Here is a 24,825-nt window from a genome sequence, read left to right on the forward strand (position 1 = left end):
GTTAAGCTGCATGTCTTCACTTTAATGCATCTCTGTACAGGAAGGCGTGAAATTCAGGTACTCTTTCAGAATAAAGGAAAATAGAGAGGCAGGAAATTTTACCTGATTCTAAACTCCCGAAATTCAAGTTTGCTCTTCTTTGATTTAGTGAAAAGACTTAAGGGTGATCTTCAGTGTTCTTTGGAAACTATTTCAATAATAATTAGCTCTTTACAAAGATGTCCTTTCACACCAGTGTTTTTGGACGTGGGATTTAAATATAAGTTAAGCCAGACAAACAAGTACATTAGACACAAGGATGTATGATGCCTATTAGGACAGTGTCACTGCACTAAATCTTCATTTGGTGGCCAAATGGCAGGAAGTGGCGGCACTTGCTGTGAATCTCTTCCCTGGCTGCCCGAGCACTGCTGTGCCTCGGGCACTGGTGCAGGGTTACATGGCTGCCATGGTGGGAGCTGACTTCTGAAGATCTTGAGAATCCTGGCCCGCTTTCTGCCCTTTAACGAGCCGTGTGTAACATTTGCCTTCTCTGGGGTCAGGACTTCAACCAGCAGTGCTTAGGAGAAGAGCCAGCGACAGGGACACCTCCCTATTTTGCTTTGATCTGAGTTAATTCTTACAGCTTGGGACATGCTTTTAGGCTATCCCATTCTGCTGCCTCCTGCGTTGTTAAAGGAGCTCCCATATCGGGGGGCAGTACCCTACAAGCGCTCTAGGGACCCAAGGAATTTCACGTCTCTGTAGAGACTGTAATCTTATTTTCTCTTTTTCAAAACACTTTAGTTTTCACAGGAATGCATGGGTTTTCCCCTAATTATTCTCTAGCGAGTCTCCTTTTTTTCTTGCGTTTATTGCTTTTTAGTTTGTTTGTTTGTTTGGAGGCAGAGGAGAAAACTCCAAGGAGAGACGAAACGCCGTGCACAACAGTTCTGCTTGGCTGCCGCGGCGCTGTCCCTGTTCTGTCAGAGCAGGGAAGGGTTGCTATTACCATTTTATAACATGTGGTCTCAGGTACATTCCTGCTTTCCTAAGCAGTTTGAGTTGCTGCGCAGATGTTACTGTAAAACCCCATTTCCACTTAACCCCTCGCTTCCTGACCTGATGCCCGAGCCGGCCCCTCCTGCTGACGCTGCGGCTCTCTCTCCTTGCTCCCTAGGGCTCTGGGACCGCGAGCAGCTCCGCCGCCACCACCCCATCCGTGTCCACCCCTGTCACTGGCCACAAACGGATGATCATCCCCAACCAGCCTCCCCTCACCGCCACCAAGAAGTCCACCACCAAGGGCCCAGGGCAGCCAGCCCCCATCCCGGTCACTCCCGTCGGCACCCTGAAGCCGCAACCGGTGCCGGCCTCCTACGCCACGGCCTCCACCCCCAGCCGCCCGGCTTTCAACGTCCAGGTTCGGACGGCGCAGCCCAGCCCGCACTACCAGCCGCCCGGCCCGCAGCCCACGCACTATGGCAGCCTCGGGCCCGGCCAGCCCTACGCTCCCCCGCCATCCCGCCCGCCCGGCGCCCTGCAGTACGGCCCTCCGCAGCCCCATGGGCCCGACTACGGCTACACCCCGCCGCCTGCCCGGCCCTCGGAGCCCACCTACGGCTATGCACCACCGCAGGGCCGCTACCAGGACCCCTACTATGGGGGGTATGGGGGGAGGAACGGCTCCGAAGCGCCCTATGTGCCACAGAGCTCCTGGAAGGCTGAGCCAACATATCCTGCTAGTAACACCGTGGGTCAGGCTCCTCCTGGGCTCTACCAGCCGCCCAGCACGAAGAAGACCTACATTACCGACCCGGTGCTGGCCCCGCAGCCGCCCACGCTGCAGCAAAAGGTAAGGAGACGTGGGTGCTTGCCAGCCGTCCTGGGGGAGCGGAGAGCCACGCGGCTGAACGTGCTCTGGGACCCTTCCTGAAAGGTGGTGTGGGGAGTTAAAGGGTGCCTGCGGGGGCTTGGGGCAGGTCTCCTTCCATATGGCTTCTTAGAAGCTGGAAATGGGGAACTCTCATCTGATTTGAAAAGTGGCCTTTGTGGGACCTTAGAAACGCCCTCAGCCACTGTCAGGGAGGTGGTATCACCCTGCGGGCAGGAGGGAGGATGTGTCCCTTGACTTGCCGTTGCCCGAGGACCTCGCTGGCCGTACCTCTGTACGGTGTTGCTGCACTTGGGTCTTCCCTTACGGGCCCTCCCAAGATCAAATGAGAGGTTGGGTGGGAGCTTCTGCTCCGTGTGCTTGTGAACACCTCTGGTTCACTGGACAAATCCTTCCTCTTCTCAGGCAGATAGGAGGTACCAAAGAGGCTGGTTTTGATTGTGGTTCAGAGTGATTGCAGAGGTTGACCTCTGGTGTGTCGCTGTTCAAAAATCACTTATCACTGAAACCACATGGAAATGAGTTCCCACAGAGCTCAGCTCTGATTTTCCTCTCACGTGATGGTACTCCACGTCACCTCCATCCACTTGAACTGGTGCCCGGACCTCATAAAGCGAAGCCAATTTGAAATAGTTAAACTGGTCTGCCTGGTCTTGCTGCCCAGACTTTGACCCTGTCTGGCTTTTGTTGCTTCTGCTGGTGACCATCTCCAGTATGGCTCTGAGGACACACAGGCACTTTAGCTTTGTGGGGTCCTCGTAGTGTATGACAAGCTTAGGCTCCACTGAAGGCTGAGGACAGCCAAGCCCAGGTGGAAAGGCAGTGAAACCATTGCTGGCCAGGCCCACCCTGGCTCATGTCAGCACATCCCAGCTCTTCAGCTTGTGGCTGCTCACAGAAGAAGGGGAAAAAGCTTCTGACACGTAACAGAAAGTCTGTCCTTTTGGCATTTCCTTCACTAGCAGCACACAGACTGTTTTCCCCAAATTCCAGATTTCCTGACAGTGGGAACTTTTGAAGGCAAAGATGTTTCTCCAGGCAGTTTAGAGAGGGCAATAAATTACAGAAGTCCTTGAAATATTATCTGCTAGCTGCTAAGAAACTGCTTTTTCTCTTTTCTTCCACTTCCTTACCGAGAAGCTAGGAGTGGGGAGAGAAGTAATAAACTCTCGGAGCTTAAATTGGAAAATAGTGAAAGACACAAAATTTGCACATAACCTTAACTGGTGTAAATCGTTGTGGTTCCAGTGGAGTTACTGAGGAAATGCTGAGGTACGGCAGATCCATATTTAGACTTTTATAGATACAAGTAGGCTTATATATATAAAAAATTCAAAAACTTTACTTCAGTCAGCATCTCTATGGAAACACAAATCATCTCAAACCACAAACAGCACAAGCCTGTTAGTCTCATTTGCATTACAAAGCTGGAAGGACAATTTAATTTAGATCAAGTTTGAGGTTTCATATATGCATTTCTTTTTTTTATATATATATATATGTTTGTGTGTGTGCACATGGCATTTGCAAATACACATGCAGAAATACTTCATACATGTCTCTATAAAAATAATTTCGGTTCTTCTGCAAAACAGACTATTATCTGCTTGGTGATAGATCCCTCCAGAACTTTAATTCACTACCAGCCTGCTAAATATCTGTGTATCTATTTCATTTTTGAAACTTACAACTCTTCTCTAACACATTGGTGGCAGACTCTGCTTGATTGCTGCTTTGTAAAATATATAGTTTAATTGGTGAAGAATCTTACAGTCTAACAGCAAATGCTCAGTATTAAAACACTGTATGATTTGCCGATGACACAGTGTTGTCCAGTTTTACCTTACGTTTTTCTCTTCCTTTGCAGACTAACTCATTCATAAAATCTACTCTGTAATGATTTTGTTTACAGGAAAAAAAAGGAAGGCTATGTCAGAGCCAGATATCTGGTAGGGAGAATTGTCACTATAATTTGACTTGTTGGTTACAATGTGAATTTTAACATATCTTCCTACACAAAACTGGCTTCTGCCTTTTGTTGTGTTTTGCCTTTTCAAGGTTGGTTTGAGCCCTTTCAGTTAAGAAAATTGATTTGAGAAGCCAGGGTAAGAAACAGGCATTAATACATATCTCATAAAATGCAAGAAGACCTTCAGGAATTTTTCATTTTGCAAGGGAATGATCTTAAAATATAAAACAATTTCTAAATGTATTCAAAAAAGTGCATTCTTAATTTTGAACGCACTTAGTGTGCAAAATATTAAAGATGTTGTAACAAATCCATGTCAGATGAGAAGTTCATGGTCCTTAATTATAATACATACCATGATCCATCACTGTGAGAGGTAAAATTTTTCATTAAATTTGTTTAGGGTTTTTAAAGGGCAAACAAAAAAAAAGGATGTTTATATTTTTGCATTCTGGCTAGGGAGAGGTTCATGGTTCTGTGGCTCTGTGTTTTTTGCTGCGTGCTAATCGTGTTGAAGTCGCTGCTGATCCAAAATAAATCTGGATTGGTATGGGAACAGCAAATAATCTGTACTGGTTTTTAAAGCCCACTGAGAACAATGAGTTTTACTCACACACTTACTGCCTTGCATTCTGTCCTTGGGCCAGTTATGGAAGTGAGAGTCACGCATGTGAAACCTCTGTGCATTTTAGTCTTTTGTAGCACCCTCTCTAGCATTAACACCCTAGTCCTAGTTAGGAAATGAACTAGTGGAGTGCATGTCCTCATTTAAACCTTCACGTGCTTCAAGGGCGTTCCTGGCCAAAAACTTCATGAGCTTTCTCCTCTGGATGGTAGGTGGTAGGGATTTCTGTAAGAGCAGCAGTGGAGTTGTCATGAGACCATCACAGAAACATGTGACATGACCAGCTACTCTCATGCTTTTTGCCAGTGGTGCTGTGCCTGCTCAGGCCAAGTCAAATTCTGAAGCCTCTCCCTTAACTTCTCCCCTCCCAAAGGCCAGAGAACAAAAGACCAGGGTGACTCACTAGGTACGCTGATTTCTGGCACCAAGATGTCCACAGCAGAAAACAAAAATGGCAAAGCCAGTTTCTGACATGGAGAATTCCTTCAAGTTTGCACTGTGGCCAAAACAAGTTGAAACTCCCACCACTGGCCAGCTCAGCTATCATCAGATGTTTCTGTGCTAGACTGGTTAAGACACCAAATACCCTTGTTGAGCTATTATACCTCCAAATAGGTCTAGGTCCTTTCACTGTTTTAGGTCATGTTTGAGTGTTTTTGAGACACAATTGTGTGTCTCCCAGGTGGCTTTGTGGATCTTTTAGGGACCTCATATGGCTTCTGGTGTATTTGAGGGGTGGCCGCTGTAGACATCTGGGAGGTCTGTCCTTCCTAGGTCTTGGATCCCTTGTACTCTCCTTCCTCTTTCTGAACCTATACATAGGTCTGGGAAACCACATTCCCTCCCAAAAGGACCTGCACATTTTCGGCATCCAGACTGGGTGCCACTGAAATCAGTTGAGACAGCTTGTGGTTTTGGTCCATAAGGGTGAAAATCTTAACAAAAACATTGATCTCTTGAGAACGATCTGCCAATTTGGGGCAGACAAAAGTGCCTTGTGGCTCTGACTTAGTATAGCATCCAAATCCACACCCCTTTGCTGTAGATTTGCTGGAATGAGTAAGGCAGCGGTGACCCTTTGGTAGCTGTGTCTGTTCTCACTCACATGGCACAAGTATACGAGTTTCCTAACCCAGTTAGCCCCCACAAGTCCTCTTGTCCCTATCTACACATATTCAGGCATCGGTGCATATGGAGCATGACCTCCTCTTCAGACATCCCTTCAGCATTGTGCACCGTTCTAGCACTATGGAAATTAAGTGGGGAGACAGCTGGAAATCAGGAGGTAAAATTAACGAGGCAGCTTACGCTTTTGGCATGGTTTAGGTGGTGGTAGCCACTCGTGATTAGCAGACCTCAACCACCACATTGTTTCCGCGCTGCTGGAGGTTGTGTTTCTTTGCTGTCTGCTGCAACCAGCATTGACAGTCTCATGAAACTTGCAGTGCCCAAAAGGGGACTGGGACAGCTCACTGTTTTCTCATTTTACACCACTTTTGTCAGTTTTTCCACTGATTTAATACCTGTGATGGAGACATTCACTTGGAAGTTTCATCTTTGCCTCAGAAACATCTGCTCACCAGTGTCCTTTGCTATGACTGATGCACTTCTCCTGTACTGGTTTAATAATTTTTACAGTCTGCCATCACTCACATAAAGTAGATACCTCCAGCACTTGCGTTTGAACTGAGACTAATGTTCTTGCTGTTTGCTCTTAATCTAGCGACCAGGAATTTTTTGTTCTCTGTAGATGAATAAATGCAGTCTGCCAGATTCCCTCCTGCTGTCACAGGGATGTATTTTTTCTTAGTGTTGCTTTTTGCTTGTGGAGAAAGGCAGGCAATTTGCTGTATGCTGTCTGCCTGCCCTTGAGTGTATTCTCCCCCAAAATCTCATCTCTCCACCCAAGTGTCCTCTTCCCAAAAGTCACTGTATTGAAAATTTCCACTGCATGGGATTCAGAGATGGTGTAAAATGATGGTTGAAGTTGTTTTTCTGTCAGTGTGAGACAGCGGTTTCCCATAGTTTTAAAACGCTAAAATAAAGCAAAAGCAAGTAAAATGAAGAAGGCTTATTTAAAATATTCTACTTTAGTATTTAACCAGAAAGCTAATATACAGTGAAATAAAAGGCAAAATTCCAAAATTCAGAGTTGAATTTGTGATTTCAACGTGACATTTCAAAATTTCCAGATGAATATGCAGTTCCTTTCTACCCTGAGAATAGCAACAAATGTCAAAATGTTGACATTCTTCACAAAATAGTAATTCCAAGTTCTAACCAGCACTAGCTGTATATCAGTTCTGATTCTGTCCTTGCTTCTAGGTGGATTAAATAAAATGCTGTTGCCTCTGTTAAAACAAGGAGGAGGGGAAGAAGGCAGTGGTATCTGACAATTATGTGAGAAGTTTAGAGTTTGCACTTGGTGGTACTCTGTGGCATTGAGAATGATATTTTTTTTTATTTTTCCTCTTCAAGGTATTATAAACCTCTGCATCAAAATCTTTGTGGATTTCTTCAGGATTTTCAGGTGAAAAGGTGCTAGCAAGAGGTGCAAAGAGGTGTTTTCAGAATGGCATGCTTATCCTGACTGTAGGAATCAAACACAGTCTGGTTTATACCCTAAACTTTTGAAAGAGCCCAATTCTTGTCTTGAAATTAGTTTAATATGTTGATTTCAGAACATTACTGTTTGTTCTTTCTATTATATTTTTATTATTTAAGCACTCCCTATAGTATCAGGAGCCAGCTGATGACAGAGCAATTAATCAGATTTGTCTCTCAGGAATCATATATTTGAATTGCTTTCCTGAAACAGAGAAACGACAGGTTGCCAAACAATTACCTTGAAGTTAAAGATAACAGGGACCCTGCAGTTACAGGAGTAAGTCAGGCCAGCATATACTGAGAAACCGACTGAAATTTACAGCTTCAGGATGCAGCTTTTGCAGCTTTAGCCTTTAGTCAGCCACAATGGGTTAGTAATGTAAGGGGAATAATTGAGAAAGAGGCTTTTGGCATAATACCTGGATGTTCTTTCTTGCTCCTGCTTAAAATAAGCTGAGGACAATGCCTCAATACATGATAAGGCATGGTGAAATCTTGAAGTTAATTAAGAGCTCTGTTTCTGTGCTGTTTAACTCTTTATAACCAAGTGCCTGCCTTGACAGATAGTGCCAGATCATGTTACAGTCTAACAGATAAGGATTTTGTATCTGAGGCCATAAAAAGTAGTGAGCATATATTTACCCACAGGTGGAAAGGACCATCTGATGGGGAGGCTGTCTGGTTTTTGAGCGATGGTGCTTGCCTGAACCTTGGGTCTGGCAGAGCTCAGGGCTCTAATGGGCAGCATGGTCTGTAGCACGATGAGGCAAGGACGGTTGGCATTGCTACCAATTTACAGCTTTCAGTACAAAAAGCAGCACCCATAAAAGTGAGTGCTACTTAATTAATTCACAGGCATACTCTGGCTGTTGTGTGTGATGGTGCTGCTGATTACTGAGGAGCTCTTTCCTTCCATTTTAAAGTACACTAGAGTCCAACCACATCGTAATTCTTCCAAAGCCAAGATACCAGAGCACATGGTGAAGCTGTTGTTCTATCAAATAACCTCTGTGTCATTGTCGAGCTTATTGCAATGAAGCTAGGACATGAATGGGTAGGGATATTTGCCCAAACTGAGGCACCAGTTGAATAGGAGAACTGGTGAGAATGAGGAAACATGGAGCATCTTGGTGGCATTAGATGGCCCTTCTGTTTGAGATGAGTAGGGTTGGCTGCCCTGTTGGTATGAAACACTTTGGGCTTATGACCCACTGGTAATGCCAGTGTTAAGACAAGGAACTGCTCACATCATAGTGATGCTATAGGTGATGTGATATTTTGGTGATGTCATTTAGAGTGGATCATCCTATGTTTGGGTGATTTTCCCACTGACGTCTGTAAAGCATATTTATGGTCTTAATCCGGTTCTTAATGGCACATGTACACATATTATAGTGATGGTTCGTTACTAAAGCACCAGTTTGTGTAGGGAGCTGTGCACAGTTTAAAAGGTGATTAATTTCTCCATTGATAGGCTAGTACTTCTATGAGCAGACAAGTTAGAAAATGGTCATAGTGCATAGTGAGCAGTGCAAGCCATGTAGGATCCCATCTGAAATAGATATTCCATTATAAAGAATAGAAAGTAGTCTATAACGGCTGCTTAGAGAATATTTTTTCCTCCAAGAGTAATGGTAAGAAGTAGTTGGTAATATACGGTTACATGTACTGATCATAAATGTTCTGGTACTAAACTAACTTAGGCCCCCACATAATGGGTTTACTGTTAAGGTTTACCTCCCGATAACTATAAAGAAACACAATATAGTAAATTAAATAGCAGCCTTTGGAAACAAAAAATGTTCAGAAAAAAAAAAAAAAAAAAAGGAAGAAGAAGAGGTTTCCTATGACAAGCTGAAAGAACTCCTGCAAGGCAAACAGAATCTGCAATTATACTGACAGCTTTGTTCTTAAATGAAAATAATAGTGAATTATAAAGCTGTAAAATTGTTTTCACAACAATATTTTGTTTTTATAACTCATACTATTTCACTTAGTAGCTGCCTGGCTCCACAGCAAGTTATATAACATGATATTATGAACATGGTGCCTCAACTTTTTGTCTAGGGAATTAATTTAAGGGCTTTAAACTTTCCAATAGCATTTTCTTCTTTGTTCCAGATGCAGTGTATTCTCTCTGCTTGAAAAAATATCAGATGAACTGTGTCTTGCTTGTAGCAGAGTAGTATTCATATGCCTCTTTATCCGCACTAATAGGTCAGTGACTTAGTTTTACATGGATCCTCAAAATAGTCCAGATTGAAATGTGCTGTCTAAAGTCAGCTACATAAAACAAATTAGAAGAGCAGAGCTGCTGTGTGTTAGCTGATCAATCTAGCATTAGCAAGGATTTTCCACGGTGTGGTTTAACACCAGCACAGACAGATGAATTATTATTACTGTCAGTATCACTCATCCCCCCCAATTAAATCTTTTTCTAAACAAACAAACAAAATTTCCTCAAATGAATTGGCAGTAATTTAAACTGACGTATTAGGATTACTTTAGTCATCAGTAAAATGGAACCACGCCTGAGCTATAATACAGCAGATTAGCTATAATAATTTTCATCCCATTATTGCCTAGTTAGACTCTTATTTTACCAACACCTGAAGGACATTTTTTTCAGGGGTTTCCTCCAGCTTTGTGGGAGCTGGTCACTCATTAAATGAATCACCTTCTTTTCTGTTCTTGCTGTGAGAGAGCTTGAAGTGAAAACTCGTGGCTTTTTCAGGGAAAAATATTGCGTAAATGGCCAAGGAAGCTCCTGCTGTGTATATGCCAGTGATGGATTCCTTCCAGGCTGTCACCAGGAAGTCTGGTGGGTTTTATTTTTCAGTCTAAGTTGGATGACAAAAGAAATCTCCGTGAAGAAGTGCCCTGCAACTTTTGTACTCATGTAAACCTCAGTTTCATGAGTATCTTGCAGACTTAAAGTCCCAGGTGACTATCATGTTTCCCTGGTCTGATGATCAGCATCAGAGAGGCACCTCCTTCTCCAGCTTGTGTTAGAAGGCGGCTTTTCTGTTTCCTTTGCCACATCAAAGTCCTTTCTCCCTTCTGTTAAGCAACACTTATTTGTGACCTCTCTTCCCCCAGGCTGCATCCCAACAACATGCTTTAGAAACACATCAATCCTTGCACAGCCTCATTTGAATACTTCAGTTAAAATTTTTTCTCCTGAACCCATTTCCTTAACTTCGTTTCTCGTAATCTAGATTTTTCGTGATTTCTACGTGTTTCCACAAAATTTTCCCTGAGGGTGCTTGTCCCCCAAGGCTTAAGCTTAAAATTGGGGCTTTTGCTGCTGTTGAATTTCCAGATCACTGGGGAAGTGGTAGATGAATCTTTCTAGTGGGTTTTAAGTAGAAAGAAACACTGCAGCTATACTCCATGCAAACATGGCCCTGTAGATAACAGAGGGTGTTGGAAATGCCTGTGCTTACGTTTGTTTCTTTGTGAGATTGGTCACCAATAAATATCTCCAAATATAGTTTTCAAATCACAATTCAGTGTCTCACCCACCTTTCTTTACCCTTTCACTATCAGGTCACCTTCTGGTGAATAAATACAGCACAGCAATTAAAACCATATATGCAATTAAAAGAAATTCAGCATAAATTTAAACAACATGAAGATAAGAAAGGTAAAAGGATAAAGACAACTGGAAGCTCAGTTCTGTGTGACCCGCTTTTGAATAAACAACATTATATTCCACAGTCAATTATCCAAAAAGTACAATGTGTTCTGTTGCCAAAAAAAGGTTGTCAGATAGAAGTGGTTAGTCAAAAGGACACATGCACTGGAGTGAACATTACTCTATTGTACTCAGTATAATATTATACAAACAGGGCTGGTTTGTTGCTGGCTTTTTTTTTTTTTTTTTAATTTTTGACCACAGACGAGATTATGCAGCTTTTTAATATTATTTCATAAACATCTAATTGCAGGCTTCAGCAAGAGGTGCAGCCATTGCTAGGGAAATCAAATAAGGTATGCTCTGTGCAGCCCAATAATAAGGCTTCCAATACAAAAGTGGAAAAACAAGTCATTAGTTACAACCATTGAACGGAAGAGGTCTAATGGGAGCCACAGGATAAACATTCCATTTTGTTATGTCTTCGTTATATGTTTTGCAAGACTCCGTGGTTATAAATTAAAATTGCTTTTTGCGGCAGTGGCTGTAAAATGTTCAAAATCTGTGAATGTACCTATTATTTTTATTTATATCACAGCAGATTGCTAGCAAAATTAACTTTTTTTTTCCTCCTGTTTGTTAGTTAAAGGATGGAAAATGCACACAAATGCATATCTGCAAGCAGCAGTCAGAAATGCCCCCTCACCCCCCCCCCCCCTTTTTTTTTTTTTTTAATCAAGATGGCATCAGTTTAAAGGGGAAGTGAAGCAGGGGGACACATCCCAAACATCTCAGGTAAAATTAACTTCTTCACCATTACACAAGTTGCTAGGGTTTGGTGTTGATTTAGAAATTTAAATTAATACTAGCAAAAGCATCTAGACTGTGTACTTTGACAGATATGACGGGTTTTACACTTGAGCCCATGCCACTGACAAAGCAGAAGACTTTCCAGGGCTCTTCTCCAGTTGAACTGGCAGTCTGGAAGACCCTGATTATCAGCAGAAAAAGCAGCGTTAGAAGAGGATTTTCCCATGCTGTCTCCTGCCTTCTGAGCAGGCAGGAGACGTGCTGCTGTGTGAGGGAATGCATTCAACCTCTGACTCTCTGGCCCAGACTCTTTTCTGAACCTTCCAGCAAAACAATTAATTCGTTTGTTTTTTAATTCAGCTTTTGGAAGTTGCTGCCCCAAGGTAACAGCCAGAGCAAGAGATTTGTGGAATGGAGGTTTGTGGTGGTTGGAAACATCTGTTTCTCCTTTTAAAAAGGATAAAAAGGACACGCAGTCATAAACCCTCATCAACCCTTCTGCTCCCATTTAGGAGTTAATCATTAACTGTGGGACCACAGACAGCTGCTTCTCTGGAGGACAGGCTATCCAGTACCTGTAGAGTAGGTTGGTGGCTTTCACCTTGCAAATCCCAACCATCAGCAAATTACTTCTGAGCTGTACTTCCCCCTGATCTGTGAAAGCCTGTTGTCGGAAGCTTAAATTCATTATGTGGGGGCCCGCGCGTCCAAGGGAGAAAAAAAAAAAAAAGTATGCAGATTAAAAGAGGCAGAAAAACACTGCCCTAGGAACTTTCCTACTCTTTCACATTAGCATTCCCCATGGGCCACTGAGGAGGCAAGCCTAGGTGGTCTCACTTGGGCTGGGAGTTCCTGCTGTAGGCGGAGACGAGGTTCATGAGCATCTTTCTCCAGGGACTGGACAGAAAGAGCCTCCAGGCAGCAACCAGGGCACATCACATTGCTAGGATGGATCAGATCAAAGCAAAAACTGATACGTACTTCTGAGTCTGCACAGTGCTGCTGCTACTCCCTGGTTATCACTATTACAATTTTGCTACTGTTGCTTAATAATTGTTCTAAATACTAGATAATGCCAAGAAATCAATACCATGGGACCTAATTGTTCTTCTATTATCAGGAAATTAAAGAAAAAGTGTGTTTAGTGCCAAGGGACCTGTTTTAGAGTAGAAACCTGAATTTTTCTACACAAGCTTTGCCTCCCACTGTGCTGACAGTTTCTGAGAAATTATTTTATTTCCCATTTTAGATGTTGGACAGTGACTCAGTATGCCCTGGAAATACTATCATTCTAGCAATTTTCTCATGTGGTAGCTCAGCTTAATGTCACATAAATGGGTAGTTACGAGTCCAGACACTATAACATCAGACTTAGGGTCTAAAAATAAATGTTTGGTTAACTTCTAGTTGTCAACAACTTTTTTACTGCCACACACGCTAAAAAATTGAGTAAGTGGCCTCATGCAATTCTAGGTAGTCTCTGTGGTCAACAGAAGTATCTATAGAAGATTAAATATGCTGGTAATACAGATAAATGCTGTGGCCACTTGCCGTGTAGTGTGTACACCCTGCCCTATAGAAGTTTGGGAGCAGAGGAGTTAACTGTTTACTAAGAAGAGCAAGTGAACAAATGTGGGTCTAGACAGGCCTTGCTAGCATGCTTGATTTCTCAAATGTCTCCTTTCTGGCGCTGGGCTAGGTAGTTTAACCTTTTTCCCTCTTAGTTTCCTCTGTAAAACAGGTATAATATTTGCCTCCTGTATCACAGTGGGGGTTTTGAGACTTGATTGTCTGCAAAGTAGTTTTAAAGTCTATAAATGCAAAGTATTATTCCTATTTTCTGTGTGAAAGGCAATTGAAATCATGTGCAGAGCCTCTCACAGCAGGCACAGTGGTTATTTGCAATGAAGGATATTTCTGCACCTTTGTATGGAAACGAATAAAAGACCTCTCTTAAATCTGTGGCTATTAAAAACAGTTAACTTTTAGCATTTACATAGTGTTCTATATTTTCAGAGCCCTCTTATGAATCTTAACTAAATTCTTCATAAAGTCTCTGAAAGATGTACTGCACTATCCTGCTTTTATGGTCATTTCCCTGTACTCACAGAGGTAGAAAGTAACTCAGGCAGGCTCACATGGGTAGCAGCCACATGGCTTTCTCCTTCATTGGTCTGTGTCTTGACGCAGCGACAGAGGGATAGCTAGGTACCTGTGCTGAGGAGACAAAAAAGTTGCCTCAGCGGTGGACTAAGCAAGTCCTTAAGGTTTTAAGGATAAATTAGCTTTAGGACAGTGAGGTATATACATGATAGCCTTGAGGAATGATGCAGCATTCTGACCTTGTCTAGGTCTAAGGGCTTTGGTGGATTTAGGATGAGCGTGGCCCAATCTCTCATCCATTGAGTGTGTGTGTAGAACAGGAATAGGTAGTGCCTTGTCATGGCCTAAGTCCCTGTTTTGTTTTGTTGCCAAGCATGGGGAATGGCCAGTGAGACCAGGCGTGACTGGCAGCATCCCAAGCTTTTCTGTTACTGAAGCATCTGCATGTTTTATGGTGAATCAGATGCAAAGAATGTGGGAAATGAAGAAGAAGATAAACGTTGTTGCCCAGTGGTCAGGATTGTTCAACCAGTTTCATTTGGTGTTCAATCTGAGATGGCTCATCTGACATTTGGTGGTCATGTTATGCCCCATTTGGTTTTAGAAGGCTGTAAAACAAACTCATTTATAAAAGGAGCTATTTTGCAGATGGAGTCAGAATATCTCCGCACAGTAATTCCAGCTGTTGGGAGTTTATAAGATGAGAAGACAGGAGTGGAAACATGCAAACATCAAAAAAAGCCGCAGCAGATACGACACCACATGTATAAAGCCCATATACGGAATACACATGCAGTAATATTTTAGCAATGAGTCTGATCTTTCCTATTAAGGCACTTGAGCTGTAATGTACAGGTTACTATTTTGTGATATGTATATTGGACCAGAGTTATGTCAGTATAGCTGTACAAATTTTGGTGCAACTATGTTGATTTAATAACATCTGGGAATAGGGATCAGAGGCTAACATAGCGTTTGTCATCTGGGCTTCTCAAGCAACAATTAGGAGGCTGAGTAAATCAGAGTAGCCTCTTATATTCTGTTATTTCCTGCCTACCTAAAACAACTACACACTGAACCTAATTCTGGTGTTCCAGTGACTTTACAGTTAGCTCTAGGGGAATTGACACCTTATACTTACTGTCTGGTAGGAGAGTTTGGACTGGTATATACTAGCCTTAACATTTTTTGGTACTTTCTTTTGTGCGACACTGATTCCGAGCAAACAGAGTTTTCACTTCCCATATAACAAGGTATCCATGTGTGAGTTCTTGTAAAGAAGCAGGAAGAGGAATGTAGTAACAGAACAGGTCAAGTAAATGGCATCCTGCAGTCGATGCCTGTCTGTTTCTGGGAAGGTTCGCTGTAGCTTTCGGAGTGGGATGTGGCTGATTTGGGTTATTTGTGCACAGACACTGTCAGTGATTTGTGACTGGTCAGAAAGGACTGTTGGCAATATAGATAGAGAGAAAAGATGGGTGTCAGAATGGGTTGGTTGTGAACACACATCCTTACAGATACAAAGCAGAAATAATGTTGAAAACTTGGGCCATTTTTTTAAAGATGGGTGTTTCCTCCTAAGCTTTCTCTCTCCACGCCTCCTCCTCCTAATTTTTCCCAGAAGGATTTCTCTGTATCTCGCATCCTATTTTTCTTGGGAAGAGCTTTTTTCCTGCTTTTCTTATGCTCTGCACAAGAGGCAGCTGTTCACTCCTCCTCAGCAATGACCATATACAAGGTCTGTGTGCAAGGTTCAACATACAAGGTCCAGAGCATTGTGATGACAGTGATCAAGGCAGCTACACTGAGCTATTGCTGATGAGAGTTTATTGCTGATGGTTTCATATCAGCTCATATCGGCCTCAGCTGTTCTGCAGATGCCTTTTTTCTCCAGCACTGATTTTTCACTTGAATTTCAGGAGACTGTGATTCCTTGGCAAAGATGTGCAGTTTTCCTCAGACCTGTGTGGTTGCCACTGGATAGATTTAGATTGGCAGGAGCCCAAGAGATTTGAGTGCTGGGAAGACCAGGAGGACTCATAAAGGTGACTACAAGAATGAATATAAAAACCTACCTGATGAGAGGAAGCAACCTGGCAACTGCCTGATATATCCTGAGTCTGGGGTTTGCTGTGGGATGTTAACACCCCCATGCATGTGCAGGTATGTAGGCAAATATCAGCTGGGTAATGGCAGTTCTAGAGCTCTACCCATGTCCTCGGTGTTGGCTGTTCACCTGTGATCACCCATGATTGCTGCTCATTTTGTGCCTCCCATCCAAGAAATTCAAAGTACTTTAATGCTGAGGACTGCAACTTATGGCCTTCAGCTGAACATGGGCAATCAGTTGTTTCCAGCCAAAACATGGGTTAGTTTAATTGGCCTAATATCAGCCTTTAAGCACACTCAGATCAAATAATTTGCCACCTTGGTTTGACAGCTTGGATCCTGTTACCTTCCTTTCCACTGGGGGTTACTGTGGATGAGCTGTCCCACACTGCTTTCCCACATAGGCCTGCTTGCCTCAGGCATGTTCAATTCAGGTGGCTCATTATTCTTTTGTAGCGATGCTGGTAGAATCTCTAAATCTGCCAGCAAGGGAAGAAGCCTGGGGACTTCTGTGTGCAAGCAGTGAAGGACCATAAGAATGCCTCTGAATAGCTGGCACTCTTCATGCAGAAGGGGAAACCAAACCTTTCTTGGGTTAATTAACATGCCCATGTCCAAAGAGCAAGTTGATGCTGAAGTGGGGAAGTGAACCCAGAGGTTTTGACATGCAGTGGTCTGTGCTTCCTCTTAAAAGGAGAAGTTGTGATGGCACCTGTCAGCTCTGGGGGCTGTTGTGTGAGACCATCCAAGCCACCAAATCCAAGATTCAGTGAGCCTTTCAGTTTTCCTTGGTTCCTGCTGTGCTGGGTTGCCAGAGAAGCTCTGAGGGGAAAGGGTATGCCTAGGTATTCTCCCGGGAGCTGCTGGGCACCATGGGTGAGCCTAGGCCTGAAGATGGAGTTGGGATATCTTTCAAGTGATGCTACAGAACAACACTGCCTCACTGGCTGGGATGTGCAGGCATGGGGCAGTGAGCAAAGCAAACACGGGTAGTTTGTGTGTGTTTGCACATCAGAAAGCAGCTGCCTTGTCTGCTTGTTTCAGAGCAAAAAGGAAAGGGGACAGCCGGTGGCCACCAGCCTTTCAGATAACGTATTACTAATTAATCATTTGGTTGAGTAGTTTATTAGGGGATAGCACTGTCCACACAGCATGTAAGTTTATCCTCCACCTTGTCTTTGTCCAAAGTGGAGCAAGCCCTGAATTCTTCCTCTGGACGGCACTGAAAGAGCAAACCTCAAGAAAGGCTTTGAGTGTAGCTCAAGGCACAGTCACCCCTGCTTGCTTGTTCTCTCCCTGTTCTCACTCCCTTGACACCATAACACACATTAGTACTTGCTGATACATGAATGTACATATTTCCTTCTCATTCTACATCTCTCTTGCATCTCCTAACATCGAAGAAGGAATATGTGCAACTGCCTGGCTTCTATTGAAAGCATCATGCACCTTGCAGGGCTGACCTTCAGCATTTCCCTCCCTCAATGTTCATGTCTTAACACAAACATATTTTAACCTAGAGGTGACAGATCAAGACCAGGGCCAGGTTTCCATTGTGTTGAATGCTCTGTTGACCCAGCGGTGTTTGTGAATTCCAGCAGTTCACTGCTGTTTCCTTTCCTGTTTCCTCAGCACCCTGATCTATAATACCAGCAGTCCCTCATTTTTTTATGTTTTTTCCCCAAGTCAAGAGACTGTTAGACTCACCAGTTTCTGAAATCCCCTGTGTTGTGGAAGGCCATTACATATAACCATTACTGTCTTTGTCTGGGTCATTTGCAAATCTTCTGGTTCCACGTACCCATATCAGCATCTTGCAAAACCTGCTAATTTTCCCATCAGTGTGTGAGCTGTTTTGGACCCAGTCTTTGCTTTGGACAGTTTCCCATTGTCATTTAGTGTCTAGGGAGATGCTGGCTTTCTTTTGAACACCTTTGTTTACTTGTGCTGGGACACTGGCACTTGTGCAGCTGGGGCTATGTATCTGTGTGTATGTGCCTTATTGTTTGCTCTTGTCACACCATGTGTCCTTTAATTACACTGTCCTGGATGGGTGCCAGCAGGAGGAGGACAAGACGTACAGCACAACGTGAGATGGCACAGAGAGGTTTTACTCATGTGTGAGGGAAGACTTCATCCTGCCCTTTTAGAAAACATTTAATATTCACAGGAATGTCTAAAGCGCTCTCCATGTTCTCAGCGAGCTCTAGCCTGGCTCTGAGCACTTGCCAGTAGCCACTCACCACCTTGCACATGAGGCTCTGCATGATATGAACACATGGCTGTTTTCACGTAGGTCTTCCCTCCATATGAGTGGTGTCCTTGATGCCAAATCACCTTTGAGCCATGATGCACTTACTGATCCCACCAAAAGCTCTCTGACCAACTGAGACAAATCCACCTTTGAAAATTGACCTAATGCAATGTGATGACTCAGGAACTTCAAGGGATTTTTTGTTTGTTTGTTTGTTTTAAACCGCAAATTGTTCTGTTTGAGGTTTACCTAGGGTCAAGCTGCAAACAGTAGAGCCAAATTTCAACTGTGCTCATGTTTGGGGCTTAGCTCATTATAAGAAGGCCAGTCCTTAACTGGGATACATAATCAGATTTGAATTTCACCTCAGAGCCAAGAACTGACCTGTAACTAGTACAGTGCTGCATTTTCTGTAAAGTACATATTTATAGTCAGTGTAATGCTGCCACATGACTGGTAAACAAGCAAGTCCCAAAGGTAAACACCATAAAATAGGAAAGCTTTGGACAGGATTTACATCATCAAAGTTTCCCTAAATATTTTCAGTGATTATCTTTTGTCTGATGTTTGGTTGGTTGGTTTTTGTTTTTATTAATTGACACTGTACAGATTTCTTTTAATCTGAGCTACACACCATGTTTTACTAGTATTATGTGTCAGGGAAAAATGTACACCTGATTTGGAGGGAAATCCTGTTTGGGCATGAAGATGAAGCAAGGTTTGTGTAGTAGGTGCAAATTAGGTTTGTTTTAATCCTTTGTCTTAGTATAGTATTTATGTGGAGGTAGGTGGTGCTCCTTTCTAGTGCAAAACCACTTGCTGATCCTCCTAAACTGAGTGAAAGTAGCTGAAAATCCCAGGGGAAAGTAAAGAAGGATTTTTGGGGGTATGTTCCATCTCAGGCTGGGGAATGTAACTTTTGCATTTTGTATCTTCATATGTGATCTTGCCAAAATTTCTAACATGCTCATAGCTCTCTGTCTTCATTGCTGCTTTGCTTTTTTTGACTTGTGATCATCTCAGCTTCATTAATAACAACTAACCCCTTTCATCACTCTGTCTCTCTGTTTATTTAGAGATTGACCTTTTGAGTGTTTGCACTAACAGTTTCTCTTTGTGAAATGTTCAACTGCTGAAAATAAGTTCCAAGAAAGGGAATGTTATTTTTCTCTTGCATACTTGCAGTGTTCAGAAGACGTGCCATGCACCTGCTTTTCAAAAAGAGCGCACCCAGCTGCTCTTGCCTGTTTTGGGATGCCCAGATCTTAGGAGTTGGTGCCCTGTAATGAATGCTAACAACTGTGATTTGGCCTGGAGGGTAGCATTAGGATGTATTGGCAGCAATGATCACAAGGGGGTCAAGTACTTTGTTTTGCATCCCCTTTGAAAAATCCCCTCTCAGTAGGCATTACTAAGTACAGTTTCTCCAGAGCTAGCTACATAAATGAACAGCATTTTCTACCATTTGTGGGGCTGGCTATGTGACAGATCCTGCAAAATTTAGAAGAACAAGAGAAATGTTGTCTCTTTATTTCCTTACAGCACCTAAAAGGCGAATAAAAGGCAGAAAGATCTTGCGTATGGAAGAGCCTGCACATTTCCAGTTTTCTGTAATCCTTGGATACATTCTGAAATAAGATGTAGATATGTTAACAGGACAGTGAGGTCTTGGTTTAGCAGTCATTCTAGAGGTGATTATGTTGCCCTCTGAACCATTGATAAAATTTCCTATATGAAGAAGGGAAGGCGGAAAGTTTCAGCAGGAAAAAGCAGAAACTCTAACCAAAGTAGCAGAACAATCACTAAAAAAGTACGGAAGCCTTGTTCCCCTCAGAGCAAACCAAAGCTGAGGAATGGAAGACCCAGAGAATACAGGACACTAAGGATTAATATCTCCTACAAACAGAAGCAGCTTTGAAACAGTTGTTTCATCGGACAGCACTTAGGTACCCCAGTGTTTAGAATTAGCTAGAGTGACTCTGAAGGGTTTTGACAGAGCTCTAGCATGCGAGAGAGACAAGAAACCACAGGGAAATGTCTGCAAACCCCCTTGTCAAAAGCTTTGAGAAATCTTCCTGTCTTTGTCTTTTCCAAACTTGTCACATCAACCTGAGACATTGCTATTCCTAAATCTGTTATACTACAAAACACAGCACATGTGCAAGCTGCTGAGTTGCTGGTTAATGAAGCATGGTTTCCTATTGCCTGCGAGACAGTTTTTACAGACATGAGGTTTGCACTTCAGTTTGGTTACTACAGCCCAGCCCTGAGCTCAAGAGACTGCAACGTTTTCAAGTGAGGGACAATCCTTCTGTTATTTCTGTACTTTATGTAGCAACCCTGTTGAATTTACTAAGACTGATCAGATGAAAGCCATGGTCAGATTCCACCTCTTCAGCCCCAAGAAGAGCTATGAGAAGTTAGTCTTTGTGGTATTTGGTGTCACCATTCAGCTGCACAGTCACCTGCACTGTTGTAACCACACGGTGCAGGAAACATCAATGCATTAAAAAGAGAAAACACGCTGCTCCCGTCACAGTCATTTCAGGCTGAAAGCCTGGTCTGGCCATGTTCTCTGGTGCGTAACAACTTTCACTGGCTGTGGGTTCTGGCACCCGCCTCACACTTAGGTTTCTCAAAATTCAGTCTGTTGATTAGGAGCCACATTTTAAGTCCTGTAGGAGCAGGTTGCTCATGCTGAAATATGTGACTGCTGTGCCTTGCAGGGCCCTGCGATCCATCTGTGAGAGCCAGTAACCTCCTGGATGTCACTCGCCCAATCCCTGAGCCTAGGCATGGCTGGGCTCTTCAGCCAGTAACTCATGCTGGTGCTGATGCCTACTTCCCAGTAGCTCTGGGTTAGACTGTGAAGTTGTTCATTTTATTCCTTGCCCTTAATTCATTAACTCTGAGACTGTCCAAAGCATGCTGCCTTTCTTTGGACATGGTTTTAGAGTAGGTTTGGTTTTGCTCACTGACTTTACCTTCATGGTTATCTGGCTTTAGCTTGCACACCCAGAATCCATGATTTATTCACCCGTCTGCAGCTTTAGTCACTTCTTTGCTGTGGTCCTCACCCTTCTTCTTTTGACATCTCATCTGTTCAGATGTCTGGGTGGACCATGACTGTCACGTCTGGGACTGTGACTGCCTCTGGTTGGCCCTTGGTGTTTATCTTCAGTCTCATATATCCACATACTGCTTTTGTCCACAGTGAGAATCCACCACTCCCCCTGTGTTGCTACTGTTCTGCAGTGTCAGTCATGCTGATAGGGTTTAGTGCAAAGCTGAGCAAATTAAGCGGAAAGATTCACACCCAATGGATTTCTTTGGGATTGGGGTCATGTTATGGGGACAGACTGAAGCATTTAGCACCCAACATGTTTCTAGTGTGCGGAAAGCAAAATTTTAGCAATGTGGCCACCACCCTAACTGCTCCATTGCAGGACAGTTGCTCCGTAATGCAGCATCCAATCCAAGCAGCCTGCTTTCTTTTTGGTGGCATTACAAAAAGGGTGCTTTGGAGATGGGCAGTTGTCGTAGACCAGCTTCATGCATCTGTGACCTTCGTTAGGGATGGGGCATTGTTTCCTACATGCCATGTCCTGCAGCAATGGGGAGCATGGAACAAATGGGGTGATGCTAACCAACAGTTATAGGGAAAGTGGGGGGCACCAAATGTCTGTGTAAAGAGGCAGGGAGCGGTAGTAGGAAAACTTACCGGTGACAGTGGAATATAACTAATAGGTCCCTGCAGCTGTCTCCCCTTTCTGTCTACACTTTCCCTCTTGATTTTCAGCACACAGAGCAGCAGGGGAAGCCACAAGTCAACGCTGCTGGCCAAGAGGAGCAATTTGGACATCTCTCTGCCAAAAATGTACATTCTTGAGAGAACAGCCAGATGCCTTGGTGTAACCCAAGATACCTCAGTTCATTGAATCTTAGAAATGTAAAGGCTGGGAGGAATGGAGATTATCTCATCCCATTCCCATCAGCAAAACAGGAATAAGTCTATCCCAGGGAGCACCTTCCAGACACTTCTCCTGGCAAAGGCCACTTCTGTTTGGGAATCCCACTGTTGCTACCAAATATCCACTGGGGTCCTGACCTGAGTTCCTGCTGGTGTGGTGCCACGAGGACATTCAGACTGTCCCCACATACATTTGTCAAGCCAGCCCTGTCAAGATGTTTCCTCCATGCCAAGTTTGATATCAATAGAAGTGCGGGCCTGCTGTGGGGGCGGTGAGCTGCAGTGTTTTTAGGAGTAGATTTGGGAGGGTTTGAGACCTGGGCTGCCTTGTCTTCCCTGTTCTTAAAAAGAACGAAATCTGTCTTCTGTTGCGAAACGGTGATTTTTTTTTTTCTACAATATAAAATCAAGGCCTCAAACCCTAGTTTTGCAAACTCGAAGTTAGAAGCTGATCTTTCTCATTAGAAATAATTGTGCGGTGAGAGAGCGATACTACAGCTGTAACACATTGCAATCTCTCTTCTCGTTTTTCTTGCCTTTGAGGCCAATTTTTTCTCTCTGGCACCCAGCATTAGATGTATGCATCTATATTTGGCTACTAAAGAAGCAGCCCGAGGTATGATTTTCCATAGCACAATGCATTTGACTTCAATAGGAGCTGCAGAGATACAGCAGTTCAAAAAAGTTGACCTCAGATTTAGTGTTTACAGATGCATTTCAAAGCTTGTCTTCAGGCACGTGAATTTGAAAATGTTTGACCTAAAGTCCTTTTCCTCTTTCAGTTTATTGCCAGCTCTTATCTGGTCGTTACTGTATCAGGTCACCACATTATCCCTTAGCAGCAGCCATCAGTAAGTGTCAATTCCCAGCAAATGAATTCAGCAACTTGCCAATATTTTTTTTTTTATGATGGCTATTTAAAGATGACAAAAATCATAAATCTTCCAGGCTTGTCATTGAGAGTTTATATTGAGTTTGTTGATGAAACAACTTCACAGCTCAGCTGAAGAGGAACTGCAGGGTTTGAAGAAGCAAAAGGCTTTTGATAGTGTGCACTAGTCCAAGAAATTGAAGATAAAACCCGACTTGCTGGCATTTTGTCCATATTCCTTCTTCCTAGTCAGAATAAGATATTCTCTTCACACCCCCAAGATAGTAAGCATTTTCCAGCCACTACAGAGGCCAGCCACCACATACAGCAAGGGGATGTGTTTAGCTCTGGGGGTTAGAGAAGGGGAATTAAGGCTGGAGGGTGGCAGTGCGGGCGAGTGCAACCTCGCTGAGCGCAGCAGCATTTCTTTCTCTCCTTCTCCACATCCTGCAGTGGAAAGTTCCATTGCAATTTTGTTAGTTTACAATTGCAAATTATATTTGCTGAGGAAATTTTTAATCTTGTGGACGTTTTGATAACAGCCAATAAACTCTCCTCCATAAATCTGTTTGGTTACCATTTGCATTCTCATCTTCTGTGCAGGCCAGTGGCTCTCACTGACACACTTATTTTGCAGTCAACAAGCTGACTAGTAGAGTTTATGGAGTAATTGCAGCATTATACAACACGTGGGAAGGTTTATGGCTTTGGGTAGAAGGAAGATATAATTGTAACAACTAATATAACTGCTTTAGCAACCACCATAACACCAGGTTGGTCCATAAAACTCGAAATTGGATTGAAAATAAAATATCTAACAAGTGTGTTTCAGGAATAGACCTCTATTTAACAGACAGAAATGGATTTTAGCTGATTTTAGCTGTTGAAGCTATTTTCAGTATCATTCCTTTTTTCTTGAAAAGCAGGGATTTGCTGATCCTCCAAGCCTTAGCTGACTGCTGTTTCTGAAAAGTATGGCACAGTGGTTCTGTGGTAGTATACTTAGCAGTCAAAGTAAAGTGAAATGTAATAGTAATGTCTTTTGTTATAACAATAGTTATCTTGGGTATCTTGAATATTTATTTAATGTGACAGTCACTCTTGTGTTTCCCCCCAAAAAAGCCACTTTCTCCAGAGATAAAATCAGACCATGAGATAAATCCAATACTAGATCATGCAAGCCACTGAAGAGAAATTACTGTTTGAAAACCTGGCTCTTGGCTAAATTCCCACTGATTCTGGCTGAGCCAAAATTTCACCTATGATATAGTAAGCACCAATTTTTTTCCCTTAAGTGAAACTGAGTCACATGAAAGGCCCTTTAACTGTCCTTGTATTTTTCAATCTTCCTGCAGATTACATTCTCATACTTGACCAGAGCCCCTATAAAGCATGCATGCGCTAAATCAAAAAACTAGCAGCGCAGAATTGTCTTATGTCTTGCTGTAGAGTGCAGAGCCATTCTTTCCTTTTTGCCTTGCTGTCTCAGAGGATCACAGCTCCAGTGGCTGGATGCTGTTGTCCTCTGAGATGAATTTAGAAACACAGATCCAAGGTGAAATTTCCTGCATCATTTCCAGATTCACAATTTAGATGCTTTATAGGTGGATATGTGTTCATAGAGCTATGCTATCTGTATATGTGTATATTGTATGTATTATACATATGTATGCTATATACTTGGGACTTTATTCTTGAAAAGCCTTGGTCTTGTTCTCCCAGCAACTCTTTTCTGCTGGTACCCAAAGCAGAGAATGAAGAGGGTATGTTAAAAGGACTGAGATTGAAGGAGTGGAAATGAGATGTCACAAGCACGCCCAAGTGAAAGAAGTAAAAGTAATGTAAGTTAAATGCAAAGGATTTCAAAACGCTGACCTCTTGTACATCAGGCCTAAAGCCCTTACTAGGTTTTGCAAGTGTTCTTGGTATTGCCAGTTCCTCAGTTGGTTTTATTTTAAACTACCAAGCAAAACTACAAAGCCTTTTTTGTGCAATTG

The 24,825-nt window shown here is 43.0% G+C and overlaps 1 protein-coding gene across 4 annotated transcripts in view; it reads left to right on the forward strand.

The window, feature by feature from the left end:
- The window catches only part of LOC104364384 (LIM domain containing preferred translocation partner in lipoma), a 335,033-nt gene that overhangs the window by 216,743 nt on the left and 93,465 nt on the right, over positions 1-24,825 (forward strand). For all 4 annotated transcript variants that reach the window (XM_042796896.1, XM_042796895.1, XM_042796901.1 and 1 more), the window contains one exon: positions 1,160-1,834. In XM_042796896.1, coding sequence (XP_042652830.1) covers positions 1,160-1,834 — 675 coding nt within the window. The remainder of the gene's footprint in view (positions 1-1,159; positions 1,835-24,825) is intronic.

Source organism: Tyto alba, unplaced genomic scaffold, assembly GCF_018691265.1.
Source record: "Tyto alba isolate M040663 unplaced genomic scaffold, T.alba_DEE_v4.0 Super-Scaffold_10, whole genome shotgun sequence".
Lineage (NCBI taxonomy): Eukaryota > Metazoa > Chordata > Aves > Strigiformes > Tytonidae > Tyto > Tyto alba.